General features: G+C 42.7%; 2 protein-coding genes across 19 annotated transcripts in view; one reads left to right on the forward strand and one right to left on the reverse strand.

Moving 5' to 3' along the window:
- Positions 1–8,414: 8,414 nt before the first annotated feature.
- Positions 8,415–9,434, forward strand: LOC135215798 (uncharacterized). Its single transcript, XM_064250749.1, has one exon. It carries the CDS (start codon positions 8,415–8,417, stop codon positions 9,432–9,434), a length of 1,020 nt encoding a protein of 339 aa, XP_064106819.1.
- Positions 9,435–18,769: 9,335 nt separating this feature from the next.
- Positions 18,770–19,156, reverse strand: part of LOC135215372 (uncharacterized) — a 331,802-nt gene continuing 331,415 nt past the window's right edge. For all 18 annotated transcript variants that reach the window (XM_064249949.1, XM_064249937.1, XM_064249943.1 and 15 more), the window contains one exon: positions 18,770–19,156. This exon is cut by the window's right edge and continues 2,069 nt beyond it. The gene's annotated coding sequence lies outside the window, so the exon portion shown is untranslated.

A 19,156-nucleotide genomic window follows, 5' to 3' on the forward strand; every position in this document is an offset into this window, starting at 1 on the left:
TAGGTTTCCCTTGAGGAGGAAAGCAGCAACCAGTCGTCCAGGTACCTCAGGAGGCGGATTCCTTGCTTGTGGGCCCATGCTGACATTAGGGAGAATACCCTGGTGAATAACTGAGGTGCAGTGAAAAGACCAAAGCAGAGGGTCCTGAACTGGTATGTCTTGTCCTCCCACCTTATCCATAAGAATTTCCTGCTGGATGGGTGCACCAGGATCTGGAAATACACATCCTTGAGGTCCAGGGACAACATGAAATTTCCTTCCCTCAAGGCAGCCAGGACCAACTTCGGAGTCTCCATCTTGATGGACATCTTCAAGATGAAGGTGTTCAACATCTAGAGATCTATGACCGGTCTCCACCCCTAGACTTCTCCACCAGGAAGAGGTGACTGAAGAACCCAGGGGAGTTGTCCACCACTGGCTGGAGGGCTCCTTTCTCCAGCAATGACCGGACTTCTGACCGCACAGCCTTCCCATGTCAGGAGTCCCGAGGCAGAGATGAGCAGACCTCCAGTTCACCTAGTCAGGGGAGGCTTCACGTCCTGGAAGGGTATCCGGTAGCTGTCCCTGAGAACCTGGACTGTCCAGGGGTCGGCCTCATAACCTTCCAAGTTCCGCCAATGATTCGAGAGGCAAACCCCCACCTGTGGTGGGAAAGGAGGAGGTAGACCTCGTGTCCCACTTCTTCTTAGGGAAGCGGCCTCTCTGACCCCTATGGGAAGATGAAGACCTGGATCTGAAAGAGGAGGAAGAGGCTGTGGGGGCCCTGGAGGAGGGCTACGTTCCCTGGCCCCCTAGCCTCCTGAAACTGTTTCCAGGTTAGCCGAAGCACTCTGCAGCCTGTACCTCTGTTGTTGCTTTGGGCGGGGAGCACCCTGCGCCCTATGCTGGGAAGGGTGCCTGAAGGAGGAGGCCCTATAGACAATGGAGTCCTGGGTTGCCTTGCGCCAATGTTAGACAAAAGAGGGCTATGATTAATAATATGTTTGATATGCCATTATAATGTGATGTGCAGACTAATCACTTTTAACTTCCCATGGAGACAGAGTCCGAAGCAACAACCTAAGAAAGCTGATAATCATTTCTGGGATGGTGTGATACGAAGATGCTTACTTAGGCAGGTCAATGTTCGTTCTGTGGATATGTGAGTTCGTGAGGGCTTGTTCAAGGTGCCTTTGAAAACTGGCTGTGACCAATTAATTGGGGCGTTGGCGAAGAGTGTGAATTCGTGTGTACGTGTAAAAACTATGTCCATTCTTAATGGCATGCTTTAACCAAAGGGATGACTTGTTTTGATATCTTGTAAAGTTGTTCTATTTCATTTAATCTTTTGACTTTGTCTTTACAATTGTGTGTGTGCTCACTAGTGTGTTCTCCTGTCTTTTAAACAGGCGGTTCTAGTGAGGGGACCGAGTGTCCTAGTGAGGGGACCGAATGTCCTAGTGAGGGAACTATAATATTTTGGAGAAGAGATAATTGGTGTGACTAATTACTGATTAAGACATTTAAATACCGGGGGGTTATCTGAGTTAGTTGTCTGTGAGACTTGAACTATTATCATTCCATTAATTATCTTGTAAGAACATGAATTATTCAACTAATACTTTACTTTGAATAAACGTATGTATTTTTGTAACTCCAACTCTAATTTAATGACCTGATGGAATAGAGAGAGAGAGGGAGACCTTACAGACCTTACATCTTGTTCGGGTTGCCCCAGGTCCCTCAGTGTGAGGCACCTCTAATGTCTACCAGAGAGTTGCTAGCATATCTTCCGGTATATTTTGCATCTTCCAATCTTGGATGGTCTGGGATGCAGCTTAGATATTTGTCGAGCTTATTCTTAAACACATCTACGCTCACTCCTGATATATTCCTCAGATGAGCTGGCAACGCATTGAATAGACGCTGCATTATCGATGCTGGTGCGTAGTGGATTAATGTTCTGTGTGCTTTCCTTATTTTTCCTTGTATAGTTTTGGGCACTATTAATCTACCTCTGCTTGCTCTCTGATATTTTTAGCTCCACGATGTTTTCGGCTACTCCTTCCATCTGTTTCCATGCCTGAATTATCATGTAGCACTCTCTTCTCCTTTCTAGACTATATAATTTTAAGGATTGTAGTCTTTCCCAGTAGTCAAGGTCCTTAACTTCTTCTATTCTAGCTGTAAAGGACCTTTGTACACTCTCTATTTGTGAAATATCCTTTTGATAGTGTGGGTACCATATCATATTGCAATATTCAAGTGGACTATGAACATATGTTTTATAAAGCATAAGCATGTGTTCAGCTTTGCTTGTTTTGAAGTGCCGTAACAACATTCCCATTTTTGCTTTACATTTTGCCAATAGAATTGCTTTTTGATCATTGCATAACATGTTCCTATTCATCATCACACCCAGGTCTTTAACTGCTTCCTTATTTGTGAATGCCTCATTATTAGATCCCCTATATGCATATAGCTTTCCTTCTCTGTCTCCATAATTTATCAAGAGTTAAATACCATCCTATTTACCTCTGCCCAATCATATACTTTGTTAAGGTCTCTTTGTAGCGCATTCCTATCTTCATCACAAGTAATTTCTCTACTTATTCTTGTGTCATCGGCAAAACTACTCACTACCGAGTCCTTAACATTACTATCTATGTCTGCAATCATAATAACAAACAGTAATGCAGCTAACACCGTACCTTGTGGCACACCGGATATTACCTTAGCTTCATCCGATTTCTCATCGTTTGCAATAACTATCTGTTTTCTGTTATGTAAAAATTCTTTTAACCATCTTCATACTTTATCCACTATATTATGTTTTCTAATTTTCTTTGCTAATATATTATGGTCTACCTTGTCAAAAGCTTTTGCAAAGTCTAGGTAAACCACATCTGTTTCATTTCCGCTTTTCATATTTTTGTATATGTTCTCACGGTGGACTAACAGTTGGGTTTGTGTACTTTTTCCGGGTACAAAACCATGTTGTCCTATATCAAACAAATTATTTTTTATTGAATGTTTCATAATATTTTTCTTCATTACCCTTTCATACACTTTCATAATATGTGATGTTAGACTCACAGCCCTATAATTACTTGCCTCTAGTCTTGATCCACTTTTGAAAGTAGGGGTAATATATGCTAATTTGTGCTCATCATAAATCTTGCCAGTATCTACACTTTGTCTTAATAATATTGCAAGTGGCTTTGTGATAGAATGAACTACTTTCTTTAACAAAATAGCAGGGACACCATCAGGAACTGCAGCAGCTCCATTTGTAATTTCAATAATAGCCTGCACAATATCAGCTTCATTAATATCTATGTCAGCTAAATACTCACTATTTTCGTCCCTTACTTCTATATCATTATCTTCATTATCAATTCTAGGGGTGAATTCTCTCTTATATCGTTCTGCCAATATGTTGCATATTTCCTTTTTTTCATTCGTTAATCTCCCTTCAATTCTTAGAGGGCCTATTTCTATTCTTCTTTTATTCATCTTTTTTACATACGAGTATAATAGTTTGGGGTTTTGCTTGATATTTACTAGGGTATTTTCTTCCAAGTCCCGTTTTTCATTTTCTTTTGATTGTATAATCTTTTGTTCTGCATTTTCTATCTTACTTTTTAGTTCTATAACTTTCCATGCATTTTTTTCTTTTGCAAGTCCTTTTTTCCACTTTCTGATTTTCTGGAACAAGATCCTTCTGTCTCTTGGTATGCATGACTGATGTTTACTTTTCTTCTTCGGTATATATTTATCTACTGTTTTCTCTAATATTTTATATAATATCTCTGTATTTACCCTTATGTCATCACTTACGAAAATGTTATCCCAATCTTTGTTTAATTCTTCATTTATTTCTGACCATTTTATATTTTTACCGTAGAAGTTGTATTTTCCATATCCTTCCCACTTTTTCACTTCTTGCTTATCTCTGTTTTCACTTGCTTTGGAATGGACTGTTAATTCTATGACATTATGGTCTGAAATACTCGCATTATAAACTATTATTTCTTTAACATAATTCACCTCGTTCACAAATACTAGGTCTAAAGTATTTTTCTTTCTTGTTGGCAGGTGATTTATTTGTTGAATGTTGTATTCTAGTAGCATATCTAATAGCTTTTCGAATTGCCTCTTATCTTCTGCACTACTATTACTCTCTTTTTTATATGTATAAATACAACCAAAATCTCCTATTCGTTCTTTCCAGTCTACAAAAGGAAAGTTAAAGTCTCCAGATAGGAGAATAGTCCAAGTCCTTGTGATTTCTACATTATCATCCAATTTTTCTATTATTATGTCAAACTTTTTAGTATTAGGGGGTCTATATATTACTATGTTCATTAATTTTTCAGATTCAAATTCGACCGCTATTAGTTCACATTCTGAGTTACTATATTTCTCATATATTTTTCCTTGTTTTTTGTCTTTCCCATTTATTGCGGTTCCCCCTTGACTCCTAATTTTTCTATCTGATCTATACGTTTGGAACCCTTTTATTTGATCATCATTCCCAGTCTCTTGGGAATACCAGGTTTCACTTATATTCATTATATCTATTTTCTTTTCAATTTGGGTTAGTTCTTCTAAGTACTCTATTTTTCTTTTTCAGTTACTCGTAACTAAACCCTGCGCATTCATCACTATGATGGTTTGCGTGTTTTCTCCTTCATTTAATATGGGTAATAATAAGGATTTTTCCATGTCTCTTTCCTGTTCTGGTATGTTGTTCTTTTCTTCATTTCCAGAAATTCTGACATTAAAAAATCCAACTTTTCCATAATATTTAATCTTCCTTCATCATAATTATTCATTTTGTGTCTGAATCTGCAGTTTTCTCCGTATCTGCAATATCCTCTTGTATCATAAATACAGTTCTTATCTCTTGAATTGTATCTTGGAGCTGATGCTTTGAAATATTTTTCTGACACACCATATCGCGGTGATGGCTGGTTTTTTCCTTTCACCTGATATTCTTTGTTCCTCTCTTTGTTTGTTTCTTTCTTATTTTGGATTTTATTATTTGATTGATTATTTATTTGATTTTGATTCATGGCTACAGGGTGCATATATTTACATATTTTGTCGAACTTACATCCTTTTCCTTCTTTTAGGTTTCTGCATATTTTTGGATGTAGATCTCTGCAATCATCCTCATAGCCGTCTAGGTATGCACATTTACCATATATTTCATAGTTGTGACATACCTTAGGATGTTTGTAGTAACATCTTTCTCCAAATCTGCAATTCCCTCTTTTCAGAAGGTTGCAGACCTTGTTTTTCTTGTCTATTTTTTCCTCTTTCCCATCATTGTTCAGATCTGGGTAGAGCCTCTTCGGGATTTTCTTTTGTGTTGTCATGTCGTAATTTATTTCTTCGTATGTATGCTGCTTGATTGCCTCATATGTAGTATCAATGAGTATCTCTGCATCCATACTTTTATCTTGTTCTTTGTTTTCCTTATTTTTTTCTGTCATTTCAGTTTTGTTTACTTCTCTTCCGTTTTCCTCTTCTTCTTCATCCTCTTCCTCTTCTTCTTCATCCTCAACTATTTGTACATTCAGTCTTGATTTAATAACATTGTCTATCCATGATAGACATGTTGAGCAAAATATTCTTGTATCTTTTCTCATATCTTGCATTACCTCAGCACATTGCGGATGCGTCGGAATGTTGCATGCAGCACATTTTCTGATCAGGTTTTGTGAATTAACTATGCTATATCACATCTTACACAGTTTGCATGCTTTTGGCATTCTTTTTCTTATTGCATCAATTAGGATATTCACAATGTTCACCTTATTCATTTTCTTTGTCGGAATATGTTGATTTATGTATATTTACTTTATGAGTCTCTTGACCACTTGGATTTTATTTGGAACTTCTTCAATTATTTTCAAGATGTTTTCTGTTGATTTGTTCCAGTTTGAAGGATCATATCCTTCTAATATATCTATGAATGCTTTTGCATCTTTTTGGTTATGGCTGTTGTTGATCTCATAGATGAGAAATGCTAGCTCGTTTCCTGCTACCTCATCATATTGTGAATCTGCTAAACACGCTAAATTTCGCCATTTTTTTCCACAGTTGGAGAGAGAGAGAGGGCTTTTGCCAGTGATCGCTTTGAGATAGAGAGAGAGAGGTTGAGAGAGAGACTGAGTGTAACCAGTTCGCCTAACGCTATGGCTAAAACGCATACCAAATATTAAAGCTAGTGGGGGGTGGGGGGCGGGCGACGCCCTTCGCTGGTAATACCAATGTTCCAGGGTCCCCTCTACAAGGGCTTCCGGAAAGAGGGATTCCCCTGTAATCAGGGTGTTCCTCAGGAGCTTAGCTTCCCTGTCCGGGAGCCTTCTGGGCAACCTGGCCAGCACGTTGTCCTTCCTATAAAGACCCAGTTTGCCCATTGGGTGATCAACTAAGTGGTCAGGTAGTTAACGGTCTTACCCCCGGACAAGACCAGCTCCTTGAACTGGGCCAGCTTGGCCTTGTCCTTTAGATTGTGGCCACCGCCCCCGCCCAAAGGTCAAGCCAGGAAGTTGCGTGAACAGCCACCCAAGCCATGGTCTCCATCCCCATTGCCTCCTGCTGTGAGAAGGAGACTGAACTGACCAAGAGTCACTCCTCCGAAATGCCTGGGGTGAGGGAAGTAATGTTACCCTCCATGGACTGGGGGTTAGATAAGAAGCCCTCAGGGATGTAGAACCTCCTCTGCTTGGCCTTAGCCACCAGGAGGAGTTTAAGGGAGCTTTGGGACCGCAGGGAGTTCTTCATCCCTGCTATTACCTGGTCAACGTGGGCCCAGGGCCTGAGCAGTGCCCCATGCTGGAAGAAGGCTCAAGGGAGGTTTGGCTTCCTTCGGGCACCCCATGAGAAAATCCACCGAAGAGGACCTCTTGCCGTTGGGGGGAGGAATCGGGTCTGCCAGGCGGTTCTTGCTCTAGATGAGGGCTAGGATCCACCTGTATGTAGATCCTTTGTCTGTCGTGCTTTGCCCTTCCAAGGCGTTCTGCAAAATGTCATGGACGAAGGTCTCATCCTCATCGTCTTCCAAGGGCCGAGCAGCCACCGCCTCGGGAGGTGGGGTGTACGCCGGCAAGGTAGGACGGCTCACTCCGGGGCTACCGATGGAACTGGGAGTGCCGCTTAAAGCAGGGTCGCTCGGCGTACCAGAGGGGCTGTCATGGGACTCCCACTGGCAGAGGCCTGGACCACAATCCTGAACAGAGGGCAAATGGAGCGGACAGGGGGCGAGGATCGCCTACAAATGGGGCCTGCATGGCTTGAGCAGCCATCATGGGACACGCCAGGACTGCGGTGGGTACCACTGGTACAAGAGGGGGAAAGGCAGATGGAGTGATGGCACACCCCACCCATGGGACCGTCATGGGAACCACGTGCATGGGTGAACGCCAAGGGGGCTGCCTAGCTGGGGAGTGGGGCTGCCAGTGACGGCGCAACCCATCATGGCGGCTACCGCTTATGGGTACTACAGCAGGGACACCCGGACAAGGTGGCCCAAACTGAGTACCCAGGGCTGCCCAAGCAGCCAGCATCTCAGCTGATGGCATACATTGCAGATTGAAGCAGTCCCACACCTCCTTCAAAAGATCTTTGTCCCATGATGGGACAATTACCTGGACAAGCACAGATATAAACTGATCTTCAGGCTCTGCAAAGACTCACCTAGGTCCCAGCACTGGGCGGGGACGGGGGAAGACTTTTGGGGAGAAGATGACGACAGCGATGGCCTGGCAGACAAAGGTTCTGCCGAGTGCGACTTCTCAAAGGGAGTGTTGTCCTTCTTAGTCTTCTTCCACTTAGTGGCCAACTTAACCCAGGGGCCAATCCACGCACTTCTCACATGTGGAATCCTGTGAGCAAGGATCACCACGACACTTGGTGCAAAGAGTAGGGGTCAACGGCCAACGTGGACAAGAAAGCCCCACAAGGCTTCGTCTTCAAAGGGCCTGGGCACCGACATTGAGGGGGCTCAGACTACATTGAGTGAAGGGCACACACACGCAAGGAAGGGATACGTGTGCGGACAATTCCCAGGCGGACAATTTGCATGCAGGCAACTTCCATGCGGACAGTTGCTAGTATGGACAATTCCCAGGCTGACAATTGCCATCTGGACAATTGCCATTGTTTCGAAAAATTTGTTCCTTTCTAAATAAGTTGTTTACCCAAAATTGCTTGTTTTCAAAAATATCCAAAATTAGTTGTTTGGGAAAGTATTAGAAATTAGTCGTTTTGGAAAATTACTCGTTTAGATGATATTCAGGTAGGTCAATTGAAGGAAAGTTCATAGCCAATACTGCATTACTTTAGGGGTTCCCTCTGTTGTTTTACTAACTTCAAGAGACTTGGATAACGAACATTTCTTTCATTTTCTACACCCCTTAGAAATGGCTTCAACTATTAAGAGTGAACGTGGCAACAATATTTTAGTGGATGATCTTCAGTACATGTATCATCGAAATGGATACACTAGTGACAAATCCGTAATTTACTGGGAGTGTGCACAGAGGAAACAAAATTCGTGTAAAGCTAGAGTACAGACAAAATCAAAAGAAGAAAACTACGAGTTGATAAAGACCTGCAACGAACATAATCATGCAGTCTCTAAAAGTACAGTTGAAGCAAAAAGTGCTGTTGCAAAGCTAAAGGAAGATGTCTCCTCAAAAAATTTATCTACAAGAGTGTTAGTTTTAAGCTGCTTGTCGCCGTTGGATGCTTGCACACAAGCTGAAGTACAAAACGTCCAGCATCTAAGAAGAAATATTCGCCGATGGAGGCAGCAAAACTTCTGTGCTCCTGCAATCCCTACGGAAAGGTCAGGGTTTTGCGTTCCAACAGAATTTCAACATCTTTCATCAGGGGAAAAGTTTCTACCGTATGATTCGGGAGCCGATGACCATAATCGCATTCTGATATTTGCTACTGAAGCAGGGTTTGAACATTTAAGGAGGTACAGAAACTGGGCTGTTGATGGCACCTTTAAGGTGTCACCAGCAATTTTCTATCAACTTTTTACCATCCATGTCCAAGTAGAGAAGTCTAGTTTTCCTCGTATTTATGCCCTTCTTCCAAACAAAACGGAGGAAACTTATAAAATGCTTTACAAAAAAATTCAAGAATTGCTGCAACAAAATCCATTAACTATAATGAGTGACTTTGAAAAAGGATCATTTAACGAAATTAAATGTACTTTTCCTGACACTGATGTAAGTGGATGTTTCTCCCACTTCTGCCAAGCAAATAACAGGAAAATTGTTGATTTGGGGTATAAAGTTCAATACCACAATGATGCTGAATTTTGTCTTAAGATACGTTGTCTCTCTGCTCTTGCATTTTTACCAGTTGAAGATGTGTCTACAGGTTTTGAGGAACTTTCGGAGGATGAGGAAAGCACTGGCGGCCTCTGACTCAGGTCGCTTGGCTGTTGACCCCAGGGGCAAGTATCTTTCTGTCATAGTGTGGCAGCGTGGTGTGGGGGGGGGGGGGGGGGGGGGGGGTGACCGGATCTTTCTGGTTGGTACCTGGATAATATCCCAGGTTCTCCTATTTAAGTACAGTGGGCCCCCGTATTCGCGTTCTCCGGATTCGCAGATTTTTCTCTGGACCATATCTACCCATTATTTGAGGGGAATTCACAGGTTTTCCTACAATAAATAATCACTAATTAAGTGTATTTTTATGTTATTTTTATGCCTAAATACATTTTTATGGTACAAAAATTATTTACTTATTTTAAAATATCAATATTGATCAATACTGTATTAGTAAGTTTAATAAGATTAAATGATATCACATAATAACAATATTAATTCTCTCTCTCTCTCTCTCTTACAGAGATGTATGTTCTTTTGTATAAATAAATAAATGATTTACTATTTTCAAATATTATTATAAATGTAAAGAGCAATTAATTCATTAAAGAAAATACTCAATTCATTAAAGAAAATACTACAGTGAATTAGTTAGATTTTAATTTATAAATTTAAAAAATTATGTAAGAATGAAGGAAATCCCAGTCTTCATGCATCTTTCTTTCGAACTCCAGATCCAAGCTGAGGTCCAACAGCTGCCAAATATATCTAGTAATGTGATAGGAGGGGAGGGAGTGTTCTCTCTCTCTCTCTCTCTCTCTTTACTGAGATGAGAGATTTTTATGGTACACATATGCACAAATTTGGTATTTGTTCATATACGGAACAAACCTTCGGTCTTAACATTATGATAGACTTACTATTGGAGGGAGGTAAGTCTCTACAACTGACTGGGAGTTTGCCACCTTATCCATTTCCGAATATATGGGGAAATTCTAAGAGAATGGACAATGAACCTAGAACCAAAGATATAAGCGGATCTATTGGTTTTCCTCCCACTGGGTGTAGATACCATTCTATTGTTTACTCTTGTCCCTTGCAACTGGATCCACCTTCACCCCTCTTTTCCCTATTATCCAGAGGGGTGTGTTGCTACTGAAAAGTATATCATAACTTAAGATAGCTTCACAGTATGGCTGACCACCTCACCTGCATCTAGTCCGTTCCAGCACATGACGGTACTCTCCTTCATATTGCCCGTAGTTAAAGGAGTAGAAAGAAAGTAGTAAAGAAAAAAGACCAGTCATCCCATTCATTCTACTTTCATACCTTCATCTTAGACTAGACGCAAACTGACCCGCCCGGGGCACTGGATGAGCTATATCACTTGTTGGGCCGCCACCAATGGACCCAAGGAAAGTGTCCAAGGATCTATGGGCAACGTCTTTCAAATAAAATGAGGTTAAAGTTGTTTGGCGTTTCCACACACCAGCTTTCAGAATTCTATCCACAGACATGTTCTTCTTAAATGCCAGAGAAGCACTCAAGCCCCTGATGTCATGAGCTCTAGCTCCCACCTGGCTATCTGACCCTCTGTCTTCTGCCATATAAGCATCTCCGATCGTCTCCCTTAGCCAAAACGATATTGTATTCCTGGACACTTCCTTCTTGTTCCGTCCTGTACTTACGAACAACCTCCAGCACCCCGGCCTGAGGTGCCTTGTTCTCTTTAAGTACTCCCTTAGTGCCCTGACGGGGCACAGGAGCATCTCATCTTTGTCATTGTCTACAAAGTCTGCCAAGGAAGGTATGGTAAAGGAGTCGAATCTGCCGTCTACTATTGTTGGATTTTGGGTCTTGGCCACGAATTCTGGGACAAACTCAAATACCATTGATCTCCAACCTCTCGAGTGCTTTATGAGATATGACAGGCCATGTAGCTCCCCCACCCTTTTGGTTGAAGCCAGGGCCAATAAGAAGACTGTCTTCAGGGTCAGGCTCCTATCCGTGGACTGCCTTAGTGGTTCGTAGGGGGGTTTTGTCAGACTACTCAGTACCCTGGTCAGATCCCCAATCTGGGGCTTTTAGCTCCCTTTGGTGGGCATGACTGTTCAAGCTCCTCATCAGCATGGGCCAACTCCCATGAAGACGATATGTCCACTCCTTTCATTCGTAAGACTGAGGCTAGAGCCGCCCTGTACCCCTTTACTGCAGATACAGACATATGCTTTTCTGTTCTGAGATATATCAGAAAGTCTGCTAACTGCTGAATAGTGGTACCGAGAGGAGACAAGTTCCCTCTATGACACCAATCACAGTATGCTGACCACTTTCCTTGGTATACTGTCGCAGATGATTTTCTGATATTTCCTGATATCTGAGTTGCTGCTTTCTGCGAAAACCCTCTCGCTCGGAGGAGATACTTGACAGTCTCCACCCGTGAAGCGATAGGGACTTCACCGACTGGTGGTACCTCTCCATGTGCGGCTGACACAGTAGGTTGCTCCATGGGGGTAACTCTCTCGGCACATCTACTAGGAGTTCCAGTAGGTCTGGAAACCACTCTGCTTTCGGCCATAACAGGGCTACCAGGGTCATCTTGAGGTTCTGAGACCGCATTACCCTGTTCAGAACCTGACGGATTAGACAAAACGGAGGAAATGCGTACACGTCCAGATTGTCCCAGGGGTGTTGTAGCGCATCTTCTGCTACTGCCTCTGCGTCTGGGACTACTGAACAATACACTTCCAACTTTTTGTTGTACCTGGTTGCGAATAGGTCTATGATCGGTCCTTCCCACAACATGAGCATCCTGTCCACTACCTGTTGGTGCAGGGACCACTACGTTCCCAGAAACTGATCCCTGCGGCTCAACTTGTCGGCCACTATGTTTCTTTTTCCCGGAATATACCTGGCCCTGATGTCTACCAGGTTCTCTATAGCCCACTGGTGAAGTTGAACTGTCATCACATGTAACTGCCGAGAAACTAGGCCTCCTTGCTTGTTTATATAAGCTACTACTGTGGTGTTGTCTGACATCAATACCACTGAGTGTCCCTCTACTCTCTCCCTGAATTCCTGTAGAGCTAGAAACGCTGCTTTCAACTCCAGCACGTTTATATGGAGTTCTCTGTCCTTGCAATTCCATTTTGCTGACACCATCAACTCCTCCATATGGGCTCCCCAGCCTTCTAGTGACGCATCCGAGAACAGCAAGAGGTCTGGAGAGGATTGTTGAAGGGGGACACCCACTGTCAGATTGTCATCGTTCATCCACCACAGCAAGTCTTTCCTCACTTCTGCCGACAAGGGAATTTGCTCGTACGGGTGATCTACTATTGGTGACCAAAACTCCTTCATCCTCCATTGTAGGGACTGAAGGTGTAGCCTTCCTTGTGGTACTAGCTTCTCCAGGGAGGTTAGGATTCCCAGTACCACCTGCCACTGTCTTGCTGCTGTCTCGTTTTCCCAGAAAGGCATTCACCACTTGTTTGCATTTCTCTATTCTTTGGTCTGTCGAGAATACTTTGGCTGTTGTGTCTATAACCATTCCCAGATATTCCAAACGTTGACTTGGATCCAACTGCGACTTTTCCTGATTTACCACAATACCTAGGCTGTGACAAAGCCGCAGGAGGGTCGCCCTGTCCCTGAGTAATTTAATCCCTGGACTTTGCTATCACCAGCCAATCGTCCAGATATCTTATTAGCCTGATCCCTGAGCAGCGCCCACGTCGACACGAGGGTGAACACTCTTGTAAAAACTTGAGGAGACATTGTCAATCCGAAGCACAGGACCTTGAATTCGAAAGCTTTCCCTGCAAGACTGAAGCGGAGAAATTTTCTTGAAGACTGATGGACTGGTATCTGAAAGTATGCGTCCTTTAGATCGACTGTCAGCATAAAGCTCCGATCCTGACTGCTTGTAGAACCGTTTTGGAGTTTCCATCTTGAAATCTGGTTTTCCTTATAAACAGATTCAGCGTTGACAGGTCTATTACTGTCCTCCACTCCCCGTTGGCTTTGGGTACCAGGAAAATCCTGCTGTAGAAGCCTTTTGACAGACTGCATACTTGTTCCACAGCTCCTTTTTCCATCATCTTCTTCACTTCGTCCTGAAGAATAGTAGCCTTCTGAGATTTGTGGGCATAAGCGACGTGGGGGTAATGGCTGATCTGTCAGGGCGGGGTTAGGGGTTACCTCGAACGGGATCAAATACCCGATCCTGAGAACATCCACCACCCACTGCTCTGCCCCTAGTTCCTGCCACACCTTCCAGTGATTTGCCAGGCAACCCCCCACTGGTGTGGCCGAGTGATGGGAGGCACCCATCCTATCTTCTTGAGCCTCTCCCTCGTCCCCTATTGCCCCTTCCTCTGTTGTTTCTATTGTGAAAGGGCCGATGAGTTAGCCTCTTTGGGGAAGAGGGTCTTATGACTCTATTAGGGATGTTATGTCTCACTGTCTTCTTCCGAGACATTTGCTGTTGTCTTCCCTCCAAAGGAGTAGTTTGACTGTTAGACGTTTTCCTAACTGCCTGTTTCACCAAACTATCGTTAGTGTCCATCCTTCTTCTATCTATCGCCTCTTCCAGTATGACCTCTGGCAACAGCAGTTGCGATTCCAAGATATCCCCATTCCTCATTGCTAACAGGGAATCCAAATCCACATTGCGGCTTAGTCTAGCCAACGCTGCATCTCTCCTCATTAGCAGGATATTTACCCAAACATTGGCACTTACGTTTGTCAGGTACGCAATCGCCTTGAAACCTGACTGTAGTAATCTAATGAACAATGGTTCATCCACTACTTTTCTTGTTGCTTCCGAGGATGCAATCTTCGCCACTGCTATTGACCAAAGGTCTGACCAAGAAGCAGCCTGAAAGACAGAAGAAGCTGTTGCTTCTAACGTAGCAGCCTCTTGGTACGTCATCGAAGGGCACTACATTTTAGCCTGATCTAAGGTTAATCCAGGCCTTAATCTTACAACATTAGGGTTCCTTTGTCTAGACAGCAAAGGGACCTTCGGTGTCATATAATATTTCCTTTGCTTTATCATTGGAGGGGGAATAAATTTAAATGATCTATTAGATCTTAAGGAATTATCCCTCCCTGTAATCTTTGCGTTTACGTGTTGCAAGACCGACTCCACATGACTCGAACAAGGCAATTCATACGACACCTTGGTATCCCTTTTTAATCCAAATGCCATGTCAATTCCAGGCGGAAGCATACTGGCCGGTGTTTCTGTCTTCTCCGAAAGGTTATTGAATTGACGAATCAAATCAATCACCTCTGCATACGAGGCCAGAAACTCTTGGTTTTCTCCCTCCTCCGGCTCTAGTGTACCATTCTCTGTCACAAGGGATGTTGTCTCGCCCCTATCTTCTGACAGACGGCCCGGAATTCCACGGCCGCCTGCCCCTACGGCCGCGGTCTCTTTGATCTTTACTGGCCGCTGTTCGCTCGATCCCGGATAGTCAGCAGGGGAACGAGAACGCCTCACTCATTCTCTGCTCACGGATCTAGAGCGAGAATCTCGTCTAGATCTCCAAGATGAAGGCTCCCTTAAGACAGATATAACTTCGTCTCTATTAGTTTTTGCATTGTTTATGAGCGTCGGAGAGCTCGGCCTCGACCTTTCATCCAGGACAGACACTGCCTTCACGACGTGTCCGCCGAGGTTGCCAACTCCCTATTTTTCGTACTTTTAATAGGAGCCTTATCGTCCTTCGTACGTATTTTGAACGGCCTTACGGGCGAAACTGGGACCTGCATTCTATCCTCTGCTGCACCTTTCGCCGCCAACGTTGATTTTACCAGCGGTATCGTAGTTTTTGCGATCCGAACTGGCAACTCCGCATCGGCTGCTAGTCCGTCAGCCGTCGCCTCTCTCGCTTGTTCGGATTCTTGCGAACGGCTTCGTCTGCTAACCTTGTGCTTAGTAGCTGACTTCCCGACCTTCCTGCTGACTTGGATATGGCAGTCTTGGTCCGAAGATGAGGAAGAATTGATTCTTCTCCTCTTAGCCCGAGGATCCGCCAGGAACTCTCGAATCCTCCTCCAACGCTTGACTGGCGCTCGCCGTGACGTTATCGGACTTAGCGATGACGCCGAACTAGAGGAAGAAGACGAAGAAGGCGAATCACACTTTTTCTTTTTCTTTTTTGTCTCTCTTATTCATTCTCTCCTCTATATCCTGTAATTTCTGCATTACAGTTTGTATTGACGGGTCAGAAGGCGTATTAGCGTCTGGGTGCAGCGAAATAGGCCAAGAAGCAGTCTGTGACGTCATCACGCCTGCCATATCGGTGTGTGACGTATGTTGTGACGTCATCCCTCTCGTAGGGAGAGACTGAGAGGTTTCTGCTGGCAACCGCACGTTTGCTGCCAAACTACCTCCCACGTTCTGCATCGCTGTAAACACTGAGTTTGATGGCGAAGCCGCAGCATTAACTCCCATAAATTGCAAGCCTCGGGGATGAGGAACATTCAGCGCTGCCGGACCCTACTGGAACCGTGATGTCATATAATGCGCAAGCAGACCATCCAAGGTTGGTACGCCTGGTAGGCCTAGCGCTGACCACGTACTATCTAACCTATGCGCTTGAGGAGCAGGAGCCTGGAACAAAGATGGTGGATCTCCCCCTCTACTTGCTGGGAACAAAGGAGAGTGCATATTATTCATAAAATTACCAAGGGCCCTCCTGACGTTTCCGATACTGAACGCTAGGAGAAACCGAAGGGGTATGAGACAAATCAAAAGCAGGTGGAGAAACATATGGAGCAGCCTGGTTTATTGCCGATACAAAAGAAGCCGGTAAGGTTTGGTCATCCAAAGATGGCGTCACCACCTTCCTTTTGTATTGACTTTTCCCATAGAACTTCTTCCACTGTTCCACCGACCAACCGCGACAAACAGAACATGGATTAGTAATCGTACATACGTTTTCCCTGCACCTACTACACGTTGGATGAGGATCCGTCGACAACAAAGTTAGGAACCTAGAACATGGAAAGCCACTGACTCCTGGGCATTTCCTTTGTTTCCTCTTCGAAACGGTAGACGATCCCGATGTTGAGGCAAAATTCTCCATCATACCACTTATACACTCTTTCCTCACACTGAGCACACTCGGAGAAAGAAAAGGTAATAAGAAATGAAAAATGAAATGGATTAAGAACGGGCAAACTGAAAAACCGGCTTTAAATCAGATAGACAGTAACACGTCTTATCTTAAAGGCGGTAGGAAAATAACTGGTGGGTCACAGGTAGCCGTGGGCATTCTGGGTATACATACCCCGTGACCTGGTATAGATGCCAATAGTCCCTGGAACTCACAAGTGTAATTTTAATTCTACCGGTTTCCAGCTTGGCGCTAGTAAATCCTAATGTTAAGACCGAAGGTTTGTTCCGTATATGAACAAAAAAAATTTAGTCAATTTTGAAATTGAAGAAAACCTTATATGCACCTCTGCCTAACATGGTTTGTGTAATAAAGGTCTGAAGTCCAGGAAAGACTTTATGGACACCCTATATAGTATGTTCACTTGTAAGGGGACATCTGCACCAATGAAGCTCTTCTACTACAAACAAAATCAGGGTTGCCATTTACAATACCTAGTGAACTCATGGGGTAAAAGGAATCTTTTCCCCGACTGTACTACTTTAAACACTCGTAACAATTAATCTGGATGTCATTTGGAAGCAAGCATTTGTGCCAATTCTTAATATTTCATTGTGAATGATGAGTCCTAGGATCCTTATATTCAATAGAACAGTTGCTTTATACTGCAATAATTAGTTTCTTAGCATTTTTGCTAATTATCTTGACTAAGTGGTAAGACCAGTTTGAAAGTTTTTCAAAATGTGAGAGCAGAATTTGCTAAAATCCTTCTCATTCATAGTTTTTATTTTTCTTGTGCCAACAGACTCAAAATATTTAAGAGCAGTATTTGCTCCAATCCTCTACCTGTCTTCCTTTCCTTTTTTTATTGTATTGCTCAATAGTATCAAAACTGGAACTTCAGTTATCCACAATCATTTTCCTTATTCATTATTTATTTAGTATTTATTTATCGTAGAACAAATGTATTTTGTTTATGAACTCTGCCCAGGAACAATACTGCTACATACTAACCAATTAACAGCTGCCCGTGAGTTTGGCATTTCAAAAAATATAAAGCAAAACAACTTTCAGTATGGCTACCTTACTCATTTGTATCAGACCAGTCCAGCATATGGTGTGTCTATTCCTCAACCAACCTGTAGGAAGAAGAAAGGAACAAAGAGAAAGAGAGACCAGACCAACCAACTCACTCGTTCTCTCTTTCACACAATCATCATAGGTAAGACACAAACTGCCCCATTAGGGGCAATGGGTGAATTACTTGTTGGGCAGCCATCACAGGACCTAAGGAAAACGTGTCCAAAGATCTGTGGGCAATATCTTTCAGGTAAAAAGATGTGAAAGTGGACTGGTGCAACCAGGAACCAGCTCAAAATTCTATGAACAGCAAAATTTTTCTTAAATGCCAGAGGAGAACTTCAACTTATGGTGTCATGTGTCAGTGAGAGAACTATCAGACGAGGAATAAGCATGCTTAATTGCCTCACGTATCCAGAATTAAATATGTAGTGTTCTTGGAAACCTCTTTTCTGGAACGACCAGTGCTGCCAAAAAGTCTATGACAACTAAGTCTTGGATGATGAGTCCTTTTAAGGTAGCATCTTAGGGCTCTGACAGGACAAAGTAAGAGCTCCTGTGGGTTATTGTCTACAAAGTTATTCAGTGATGGAATGGGAAAAAAAAAAAAAAAAAGAGGCAAACCTGTCGTCATTTACCGAAAAATTTTGGGTCTTGTCCACGAATTACGGGACAAACTCGAAGGTCACCGACCCTCAACCCCTGGTATGTTTCACTTCATAATTCAGGCCATGAAGCTCACACAATGATATTCAAGGGTATGAGTTTGAAGGCAAAAACGAATTTACGGGAGGCCAGCAGAAGGAGCAAGTTTACTCTTAAATAGTTTTCTTCCTAGTTAGTTAAACAACTATTGTTTTTAAAATTAAGGACACTTCAGTAAGTCTCAAAATACCAAATATTTTAAGTTATAAAAATTATAACCATGTCCAGGCTATATCATCACCTAATTACCAGTCAAGATAGTTAAAAATCATGGTATTTGTGTGCAACACTAGAAGCTCAAGTTTGTAAAACATCTTAAATCTAAGAGACAAGATAAACTCAACATGGTATTTTTGAGCAATCCTAGAAGCTCAAGTTTGTAGAGACAGCTTAAATCTAAGGGATGACATGATAAACTCATGTTCCCTATTGCTTAAACCAAGGGGTCAAAATGATAAACCTCATAAACACACTAGTATTTCACTTTGATTTCAAATTATAAGGATAAAATAAATCCAGTTTATGAAAAAGACTGAATTTATTATCATTAATAACAAGCAGACATGGGAATTTTCTATAAGCCCACCCCAATTTGAGATGTTGAGAATAAATATAAAACAATTATGTACATATGGTCACAAGATACCAATGCAAGTGGAGTCGGCGAGGGATGTTTTACCTGCTTCAACATTCAGAAAGATCTACTTGATACATCACAATGTCAGATAGCTTTGACTATTTTACAGTGCTTTTAATAAATTGAATGTTCAGCACAGTATTTAAAAAAATTAAAAACTTCAAATATAGTGAAAGCTAAAATAAAGTTGAAAACTCAAGTCCATACCAAGAGCTAATTCCAATTGTAAAAGTAATTTACAGTTGTTTAATACAATACTTAATTATATG

The sequence above is a fragment of the Macrobrachium nipponense genome, chromosome 5, assembly GCF_015104395.2.
Source record: "Macrobrachium nipponense isolate FS-2020 chromosome 5, ASM1510439v2, whole genome shotgun sequence".
Classification (NCBI taxonomy): Eukaryota; Metazoa; Arthropoda; class Malacostraca; order Decapoda; family Palaemonidae; genus Macrobrachium; species Macrobrachium nipponense.

Bases quoted from the DNA above. Each gene is read 5' to 3' on its own strand.
- LOC135215798 (XM_064250749.1), top strand. From the start codon at position 8,415: ATGGCTTCAACTATTAAGAGTGAACGTGGCAACAATATTTTAGTGGAT.